Below are 11,284 nucleotides of genomic sequence, written 5' to 3'. Positions count from 1 at the left end.
TACCATTGTGCTTTAATTATTATAGTTTTATATTAAATTTTAATATAATGCTAGTTGGCCTCCTTTATCACTCCTATTTGTCATAATTTGGTTGTCTATTTTAGCTGGTTAACTTTAATTTGAACTCTAGAATCAGTTTATCTACTTCTATACACACACACACACACAAAAAAAAAAAAAGAATGAAGAATCCTATTGGTCATTATATTCAGGTCATATTAAATGAATGTTGTTGTTATTGTTAGGTGTCATCAAGTCGGCTCTGACTCATAGTGACCCTATGTACAACAGAATGAAACACTGCCCAGTCGTGTACCATCCTCACAATCCTTGCTATACTTGAGCCCATTGTTGTGGCCACTGTCAATCTATCTTGTCGAGGGTCTTCCCCTTTTTCACTGACCCTCTACTTTACCAAACATGATATCCTTCTCCAGGAAATGGCACCTTTTGACAACATGACCAAAACAGGTGAGACAAAGTCTGGTCAGTCTTGATTCCAAAGAGCATTCCAGCTGTGCTTCCTCCAGGACAGATTTGCTTATTCTTCTGGAAGTCCATGGTATTTTCAGTATTCTTCAGCAAAGCCACAATTCAAAGGCATCAACTCTTCAGTGTTCCTTATTCACTGTCCAGGTTTCATATGCATATGAGGCAGCTGAAAGTACCATGGCTTAGGTTAGGCTCACCTTAGTCTTCAAAGTTACATCTTTGTTTCTTAACACTTTAAAGAGGTCTTTTGCAGCAGATTTTCCCAGTGTGATGAGTTTGATTTCGTGACTGCTCCTTCCATAGGTGTTCATTGCAGACTCAAGTAAAATGAAATCTGACAACTTTCATCTTTTCTCCATTTATTGTGATGTTGCTTATTGGCCCAGCTGTGAGGATTTTGGTTTTCTTTATGGTGAGATGTAATCCATACTAAAGACTGTTGTCTTTGATCTTCATCGGTAAGTGCATCAAGTTATCTTCACTTTCAGCAAGCAAAGTTGTGTCATCTGCATATTGCAAGTCGTCATTGAGTCTTCCTCTAAATCCTGATGCCACGTTCTTCTTCATAGAATGCAGCTTTTCTCAGATTATTTGCTCAGCCTATAGACTGAATAAGTATGGTGAAAGAATATTACCCAGACACAAAGCATTCCTGATCTTAAACTATGAAGTATTACCTTGTTCTGTCTGAACGACAGCCTCCTGGTCTATGTACAGGTTCCTCATGAGCACAATCAAGCATTCTGCAATTCTCATTCTTTGCAATGTTATCAATAATTTATCATGACCCACACAGTTGAATGCTTTTACATAGTCAATAAAACACAAATAAACATCTTTCTTGTATTATTTCCTTTCAGCCAAGATACATCTGACATCAGCAGTGTAGTCCTCATTCCACATCCTCTTCTGAATCCAGCTTGCATTTCTCTAAGTTCCCTGTCAATATGCTGCAACAGTTTTTTAATTTTCTTCAGGAAAATTATACTTGTGTGTGATTATTAATGATATTGTTCCACAATTTCCACATTCTGTTGGAACACCTTTCTTTGAAATGGACACTAATATTGATCTCTTCCAGTCAAGTGGCCAGGTAATTGTCTCCCAAATATCTTGGCATAAACAAGTAAGCACCTCCAGTGCTACATCTATTTGCAGAAACATCTCAATGGGTATTCTGCCAATTCTTGGAGTCTTTTTTTTTTTTTTTACCCATTTCTTCAGTCTACCTTCAACTTCTTCCTTCAATACCATTGGTTCCTGATCATATGCTACCTCTCAAAATAGGTGAACATCTATGTATTCCTTCCATCTTCTGTTGTTGCTTCCCACATCATTCAATATTTTGCCCACAGAATCCTTCAATATTGCAAATGAAGCTTGAATTTTTTTCTTCAGTCTTTTTCACTTGAGAAATGCCAGTTTTCTAACTTCAGGTCTCTGCACATTTCACTGTAATACTTTACCTTTTCTTATCAAGCTGCCCTTTGAAATCTTCTGTTCAGCTCTTTTAGTTCATTATGTCTTCCATTTGCTTTAGCTATTCTCCATTCAAGAAAAAGTCCTTTTTGGTCTTTTCTTCCTTTCCTGTCTTTTTACTGACCCTTTGCTTTCTTCATGTATGTTGTTCTTGATATCATCCCACAACTCATCTGGTTTTCAGTCACTGGTGTTCAATGCATTAAATGTATTCTTCAGATGACCTTTGAATCTAGGTGGGATATAATCAAATTCAAATTTTGGCTCTAGTGAATTTGTTTTGATTTTCTTCAGCTTCAGTTTTGAACTTGTATATGAGCAATCGATGGTCTGTTCCATAGTCAGCTCCTGGTATAGTTTTGACTGAAGATATTGAGCTTCTCCATTACCTCTTTCCACAGTTGATCTGATTCCAGTTATTCCATCTGTCAAGATCCATGTATATAGCCACAGTTTATGTTGTTTAAAAAAAGGTATTTGCAATGAATAAGTCATTGGTCTTGCAAAATTCTATCATGCGATCTCCAGCGTCATTTCTATAACCAAGGCTGTATTTCCAACTAATGATGATGATTCTTTGTTTCCAACTTTTGCTTTCCAACCACCAATAATAATCAATACATCTTGATTACATATTTGCTCAATTTTAGACTGCAGAAGTTGGTAAAAATCTTCAATTTCTTCATATTTGGCTTTAGTGGTTGGTGTGTAAATTTGAATAACAGTAGTATTAACTGGTCTTCCTTGTAGGTATATGTGTTCTATCACTGACAACACTGTACTTCAGGATACATCGTGAAATACTCTTTTCGATGAAGAATGCAATGCCATTCCTTTTCAATGTATCATTCCTAGCATAGTAGACCATACGATTGTCTGATTCAAAATAGCCAATACCAGTCTATTTCAACTCAGTAATGCCTAAGATATTGATTTTTATGTGTTCCATTTCATTTTTGACAACTTCCAATTTTCCTGGATTCATATTTCATACTTTCCACATTCCAATTATTAATGATGTTTGTCACTATTTCATCCCATTTTGAGTCATGCCCCATTAGCAAGTGAAGGTCCTGAAAACTTTACTCTATCCATGTCATTAAGGTTGACTCTACCTTGAGGAGCCAGCTCTTCCTCAGTAATAATCTGAGTGCCTTCCAACTGAAGGGCTCATCTTTTGGAACTATATCAGATAATTTTAGGGCTATTCATAAAGTTTTCCAGTAACATATCAGATAGTGCTTCCCTGCTATTCACAAGGTTTTTACTGGCCAATTTCTCCAGTCTCTTAGTCTGGAAGCTCCACTGAAACCTGTCCACCATGGGTGACCCTGCTGATATTTAAAATACCAATGGCCTAGCCTCTAGCCTCACAGCAACATGCAAGCCACCAAAGTATGACAAGCTGTCAGACAAGTGTTGGATTAAATGAATAGATTAACCAAAATCAAAACCCAGTGCTATTGAGTTGAATTCAAATCATAGTGACCCTACAGGGCAGAGTAGAACTGTCCCACAGGGTTTCCAAGACCATAAACCTTTATAGAAGCAGACTGCCACATCTTTCTCTCACAGAGCCACTGGTGGATTCAAAACACCAACTGTTTGTTTAACAACTGAGCATGTAACCCCTGTGCTACCAGCACTCTCTAGATTAATTTAACTTAGATTAAATCATTATAACAGTGAATCTTCCTATCCAAGAACATACTTTGTCTTTGAATCTAAGTATTCTTTTAAATCCTTCAGTAGTTATAGTCTTCTTCTAGATGCTGAACATTTCTTAAGTTTATTTTTATATTTTTTCCTGTTTTCATATAATGTTTTTCCCTCCTTTCATATTCCAACAGGTCAGTTATAAAGGTATAGTTTTTAAATTTTTCTGCACTACACTCAATTCATTATATTATTTTATTGATACTTCCCATTAGATTCTTTGGGGTTTTCCAGACATACAATCATATTATCTGCAAATAATTTTACCCTCTTCTTTCTCAGTTATGCACCTAAAATTTCTTCATTGTATCTAATTGTGTTAGCTATTATCTTAATAATAATAATCTAGAATGGTATTTCATATAAATACTTATCAAAAGAAAGCTCGTATGGCAGAAGTAATATCAGATAAAATGCAAGCAGAAAAGATTACCAGGTAAAAAATGATATAATAGATACATATTATCAAATTTTCTTACTGAAGGAGCATATATCATATTTCATTTCCAGTAGGAATATGTGTGTATTATTCCCAGAGAGCACTCAGGGGAGTATCAATATCTTCTTTGTATTTGCCAATTTCATAAGCAAATAATAAAATAAGAAAACAGGAATCATTTATAGTCTGATTTTAAAGCCCATAAACACATTCTCTCAAACATAGCAGAGACCATACAACAGATCTGATGTTTTAGATAACCAAAGCACTATTAAAGAAGAACAAAGTAGGAGGATTCACACTCCCAGATCTCAAAATCCACCATAAAGCCACAATAGTCAAAACAGTCTGGTATTGGTACAATAACAGACACAGACCAGTGGAACAGAATTGAGAACCCAGAAATAGATCCATCAACCTTTGGTGAGTTGATCTTTGACAAAGGGCCAAAATCCATTCATTCTCTTTAATAAATGGTGCTGGCAAAACTGGTTATCCATTTGCAGAAAAAAGAAACAAGATCCCTACCTCATACCATACACAAAAACTAACTCCAGATGGATCAAAGACTTGAATGTGAAACCTAAAACTATATAGTTCCTCAAGGAAACAATAGGGGAATAGGAGCTCTGGTGGTGTAGTGTCTAAGGCATTTGACTGCTAACCAGAAGGTTGATGGTTCAAATCCACCAGCCACTCCTTGGAAGGAAGACTGGGCAATCTACTTCCATAGAGATACCACCTCAGAAACCCAAGGAGGGGTTGCTATGAGTCAGAATCAACTCAATGACAGTGAATTTTTTTTTTGTAATTTTTGGCATATCGAGAATAACCCAAAATGTGCAAACAGCAGAAGATAAACTAGATGATTGGGACCTTCTAAAAATTAAATTTTTACGTGCTTCAAAAGAGTGAAAAGAGGAACTATGGATTCTATGGAAACCTATGGAAAAAATATTCGGCAATGACAATACCTGACAAGGGACTTATCTCTAAAATTTATAGAAAACCTCAATAAAAAGATTAACAATCCAATTCAAAAATGGGCAGAAGACTTGAATAGACAGTTTACTAAAGGCGATATTCAGGCCACCAACAACCATATGAAGAAATATTCACTATCATTAGCCATTAGAGAAATACAAATCAAAACAATAATGAGATACCATCTCACCCCAGCACTAATAGCACTTGGAAAGGGATCAAGACTATGGCCCCTAGTTACCCCTCAGGTCTGGAACTGAACTCATTCCTATGGCTTCTAGACAGACAACAGACAGGCATATGGGGTGAACATTACATCCGGTAGATCCACTCCTTGGAACAATCAATGGTGAAAGAACAGAAGGGCAGTGTTTGCACAGAGAGATAGCTCCGGGGGCAGGAATCCATAGGAAAGAAGGACACAAGGAAGAGATAACTATAGGGAGGAAGTGGGAAGAGAGCTGTTACATTGTGGGGAATTGCAGCCATTGTCATGAAGCAAAATGTGTATGAACTGCTGTATAGAAAATGAATTTGCTCTGTAAACTTTCACCCAAATCACAATAAATTTAAGAAATTAAAAAAAAAAAAAAAAACAACTCATGTTTTATAACCAATGGGTTTCTCCCAGCTCAGGGAGTCCTCGTGTAAGAGACCAATGAGAACACCCACATGGGCTGGGTCAGTGGGCAAGGAGGACTTGCTGCCCTGAGCCTAAATAGGCAGGAAGTCTGGCTCCCAGTGGGTGGCAGAGCAGCCACCATGGTCCACATCTGGCTCTGTGTGGAGTGAATTCCAATTAATTCTCAGCAGCTTATTTAATTTCTGTACAGCACAGTATTTACTTTCTATACAATCATCAGCAGAGCTTTTCAGTGCCTGAAGCAGCAAACAATACTTTGCTAGAACCACGTCTGAAGGACCAATTGCCCTTCAGTCTCAGGCAAAGCTTTCATTAAAAACTCTCGGCTGGAATTAAGTGCAGATAGTAATTTTCAGAGAAATCTCTGAAGTATTTTCCCTACAAAGGAAAATAATTAATGTTTTCTATAAAATTTAGTAAAAATTTACTAAATTTTTTAACAAAAATTCTTTGAATTTACTGAAAATAAGTGCGTGACTAATTCATGCCATGCACCTCACTGGAGACATTCTCCCATCTTATTCTCAAAACAATCCTTTAAGGTAAATATTTTGACCTCATTTTATTGATAAGCAAACTCAGTGCTAGAGTGATGAGATGCCTTGCTCTCAAGGGGACCCATGACTTAAACCCAAATTAAAGAGCTTCTAGAGATGAATTCTATTGCAGCTCTGTTTTTCTGATTATCATCAGCATGGTTAACAATGGAAAAAAAAAAAAGTCTTCATTAACCAGCCTGGACTATTTATGACACTCTGAGTGTGCAATAAAGGCCATAGGGGAAAAAAAAAAGTATACATTATGACTAGTATGACCAGAAACTTCAGATTCAATATATCTAGTCACAGTCTGGAAAAATTCTTTTGCATACTTACTGCAACAACCACTTCAGCAAAGAGCAGACAGTTAATCATTTCAAATAATGCTGGATCCAGGTGATTATTATTCCCTGACAGACGGGGTTTCTGGCTCACATGCTTTTGCTGATGTAGCTGCTCAGAGGTGTTTTGATTTATAGTGTGAGGTTAAAATTATCAAAGAGTTCTAGAAGCAGTACAAGAACCTTACGCATCTGTCTCTTATTGTCTCAGAATACTGCCTTTTGCCTACGCTGCCTAAGTGGCTGGAATCTAGGTATGTATTAAGAGAAGATAAATAGCCTCACATGGAAAGCATCACAAAACAATTGAGCTGTTTTAAAGTCATGAAGGAAACAAAACAAAACAAAGCATAAACTAAACACTCTTGATTCTACAGTCACTTTCAGAATAAATGAGTGAAGAATGCATGGCAAAAGGGCTGACATTTTTTCATGTGTTAGTTTTAGTTTTTTTGTACTTGCTCTCGCTGCCAGAATCACGTCCTATTTACCAGTACACATGTAGAAAAATGGAAACAGACAGTGCCTTGCTACAGGCCACAAAGAAGGCTTCCTTTTACCTGGCATCACATTGCTCCCAGAAGCATGTTCTTAATGGAGGCATTCATTCATCGATGGACTTAGATTTTGTTTCAGCTTTAAAGTACCAAATATCAATACCTTTTATATTCTTCAACAAGTGATATATTTTCTCAAAGCAGTAATTACATACCTGGCAATTCTGAACCAAGGTTCTTTCATTATTAATGTTTTTCATTAAAATAAGGGGCCTTTGAAATATCTCTCCTTTTTAGCTGTGGTGGCGTAGTGGTTAAGATATTTGGCTATTAACCAAAAGATCGGTGGCTCAAACCCACCAGCCACTCTGCAGAAGATGAGGCAGTGTGCTTCCATAAAAATTGACAGTGTTGGAAACCCTATATGGGTCGCTATGCGTCAGAATCCACTTGATGATAGTGAATTTGGTATTTCTTAGAGATTACTGTAAATATTTCTGTATTCAGAAGGAGTGCTATAAAGGAAAGCTTCATCCTTCATGCTAAACATAAAGGTTTGGTCAGGGCAGCCCCATGGAGCTAAATAAATACAGTTTAGGCACATACCTGGTTATCTGAAAACATTTCCTACAGGAAATGTGGCTTAGATAAATTATATCCACAGATCATTTTTTTTTAAGTCTTACTTTATCCTCACCTTCACCAAATCTTTTGCTAAAATATGACTGAAACAAAGCAAAATGGCTTGGAGTTTCACCTCTTTTCTCTCTCAGTCTTTTCTTTGAAGAGTGGGGGTGGAAGGGAACAGGATGTAAGAAGCATTAAGGGGGAGCAATAAGACTGCTAAGTGAATACAAAGAATGAGTATTTAGGTCTTTGACTAATCTACAGTTGACACATTAGAGAATCAAGCCTGTAATTTTCAGCTGTAAAAACCAGGTCTATGATGCTAACAAGTGGCAGAAAAAAATGAAGTTCTGAAAAATGTTCCCCACTTCTTCCCACACATACTTAAAAAAATTAATAGCACATTTAAAAAAAGGTTCTGCTCATAGATTTTACATTCCCCTAAAAAAAAAAAAAATCCTATATATGTTTCATCAAGGCTGTTGTATGCCGTCAAGTTGATTCTGACCCTTATTAGCGACCCCATGTGACAGAGCAGAACCGCCCCATAGGCTTCCCTAGTCTGCAATCTTTATGGAAGCAGATCGTCAGGTTTTGTCCCCTGTGGGGCCACTGGTAGGTCTGGATCTCCAGCCTTTCAGTTAGCAGTGAGGACTTCACCATTGCACCATTAGGGCTCCTTTCATCAATACAGATTATTAAAGGCTAGTTATTCTTAGTGGCAAAACAAAATACTAATCAACAGTTAATCATATGTTAAAAGAACAGCAAATTCTTTGAAGTTGCACTTGAAGAAGCTCCTGCTGTTTAATCAAAAGAGTTTGAAAAATAAAAGAAGAGGAAAAAGAACAATGCAGGGGAAAAGCCTGCAAGAGCTAACTCAAGTTTAAACTCGAGTCCTAAGCACATGGCTTTGGATAGAAATACACATTCTGACATGTTCTAAATTGCATGGCATCTCTGGCTGGAAACGATAGGCCAAGTCTAAGAAAAGACTGTAGATCAAACACAAGCCAACTGTGCTCAGGAGAATTTCTATCTGCCTATAGAATGCAGCTATAGCATTCTCTGGTAGCACAGTGACTCTGGTAGCACAGCGGCTAAGGCACTTGACTGCTAACCAGAAGGCTGGCGCTTCAAACTCACCAGCCACTCCTCGGAAGGAAGATGGGGCAATCTACTTCCGTAGTGATACTGCCTGGGAAACCCAAGGAGGGGTTGCTATGAGTCAGGTCCGACTTGACGGCATATAATAACAACAACATAGAGTGCAATTAGCTCAGGTGTACTGCACTAAAAATTGCTTTCAGGAAACATAATTCAAGGACTGTTGTTTCTTTTTTGCTGTCCATTCACAATAAAATATTTGTAGCTACTTGGCACTCTTTAATATTATTATATTAACTGCAGCACACATAATATCCATTCAATTTTATAAAGTACACTTAATCAAAGCTACACATACTTCCTGGTTTCTAAGAGCCAAAAAGTTCAAAATAGTTGTCACAACAGTGAGAAACGTGATTCACAAGCAATCTTCTATCAAGCGTAAACTTGGCTCTGATTATTTTTTATATTTGAGGTCAACATAAGTAGTTTGCACTGTCTGGAAATTTAAATCAATTGTCAAATGGAAATGGTATTCCTGAGCCCATGCCAGAACTAAATCTCTGTCTTTTGTCCAGTCTTGACTAAGACCTCAGCACCACTCAACAGCAACTAAAATCTTCAAATCAATCTAAATGTCATCTCTCTCCTTGCCAAAACTTTATGTCTACAGAGTTGACTATACAAATAATGATGGTGATAATTTAGGTTAAAATTGGCCTTCAACAACGATCCCATGTTGTTATCCTTGGTTTGATTTAAACAAACAAACAGGAAAAAAAAAAAAAAAAAACGCAGCTCATGGGTTTGTTTACTTTCTTTAATTATAAAACCAAATGAAAAAGCTCACCTTGTGATGCCCAAATTCATTCAAGATGGTTCCCAGTTTTCTGGTGTTGCTATGAGGTTTTTGGGCAGCAACAGCCGGATGGGGATCCCGCCAGTCAATGGACAGCCGGTGATACCAAAGGTGCTGACTCTCCAGGATGTGAGCTGATTTCACACTGGGATCAAAACGATGAACTTCACACCCATTGTTGGCCATGCTAACCTCAAAGTGGGTATCCTCATTTCCTAGCCTGTACAGAAAGAGGATGAAAATCAAGGGAAAAAAAAAATGTAATGAGGCAAAGTGTTAGATTGACGAGATGACAGTTCCAAGGCCAACTTTCTTTGTCATATCAACCCATCTCCTATTTTATCACTTGGCTACTTATAAATAATACACTTTCTTTCACAAAAAATATTACAGATAAAGCTTCTTAAATGAAATAGAGAAATTATCTGCTGCTTGCAGGCCAGAGAGTCACATGTTCAAACACATAGAAGCATACCATATTAATTTCTTTTTTTTTTAAGATGTAAACCATAGTAGCAATAGAACAAAAAAGAGTTCAGTAGACTGAAGAGATTTTCTCAGAACATGTCAAAAATATACATCCCAGGATTAGTTCCCTTTAGGAGAACTGTGTTCTACAGATCAGGTCATTTGTCTTCATTCTAATGGCCCCAGTGTTGTGCACGCTGTTTGACTTAAAAACAATAGCAGTTTTCTTAGAAATGGAGGGCATTTGAAAAGAGTTACAGCTTAAAAAAAAAAAGTATGTAGTTCTATTGGATCTAGTACTCAAAAAGTACAAGAGGTAATTCATCTAAATTCATACCCATGTTCACATCAATAAGGGGAAGAAATTATTATAAATTAATTTGTAGTTGAGTTCCCAGTAGGGAGCACATCATGTGAAAAATCCATACATTTATAAATTTTAAATTTACTCAGAAATATTCCTTATTTAATGGTGTAAGAAGTATCACTTTGATTAAAGTACCAATTTGAATGAAAATCAAAAATATGAAATAAATTGAGAAAGAAAGTGATCTTTAAAAAAATGGAGATTATGGCTTCTTTGCCCCAAATACTTTAATTAGATGTGATTTAGAATCTACAATACATTGGTCAAGCCTGAATCCAGTGTAGATACACATCATTCTCTTAGACTCTACTAGTAATTTCAGACTATTCCATAAGTTGGAAATACATAAGAATGGATAATAATTATTTCCCTGGTTTTAGTTAACTAAAATAGCCTTCAGTACAAAGATCCTCTCCCTACACATTCCCGATACTCTCATTTGTCTTGTCCTCTTCCTCTCTCCCTACTGTGCTGCCCTCTTCCTTACTGGATCCCATAGCATAGCAACCCCCTAATGTCCTCAGTTATATCTTTCACAACCTTTTCTGGTTCCAAAGACATTCAGCACCCACCTCAGACACACTCCTGTTTTTTCTGCTTAAGAGATCCTGTTCCCCATTTTCTACCTCCTCGGAAGGAAGGTTGGGCAATCCTACTTCCGTAGTGATACTGCCTCGGAAACCCAAGGAGGGGTCGCTATGAGTCGGGGCCGACTCGACGGCACAT

General features: G+C 37.1%; 1 protein-coding gene across 1 annotated transcript in view; it reads right to left on the bottom strand.

The window, feature by feature from the left end:
• METTL24 (methyltransferase like 24) overlaps nt 1–11,284 on the bottom strand; it is a gene marked incomplete at its 5' end in the record, with an annotated part of 143,302 nt that overhangs the window by 97,070 nt on the left and 34,948 nt on the right. The window contains one exon of the mRNA XM_042780940.1: nt 9,715–9,943. Coding sequence (XP_042636874.1) covers nt 9,715–9,943 — 229 coding nt within the window. The remainder of the gene's footprint in view (nt 1–9,714; nt 9,944–11,284) is intronic.

This window comes from Orycteropus afer, unplaced genomic scaffold, assembly GCF_000298275.1.
Source record: "Orycteropus afer afer isolate SDZICR_OR568_19922 unplaced genomic scaffold, OryAfe1.0 scaffold00072, whole genome shotgun sequence".
Lineage (NCBI taxonomy): Eukaryota > Metazoa > Chordata > Mammalia > Tubulidentata > Orycteropodidae > Orycteropus > Orycteropus afer.
Note: the sequence above shows the minus strand (reverse complement) of the source record. Positions and strands in the feature narration are given on the sequence as shown.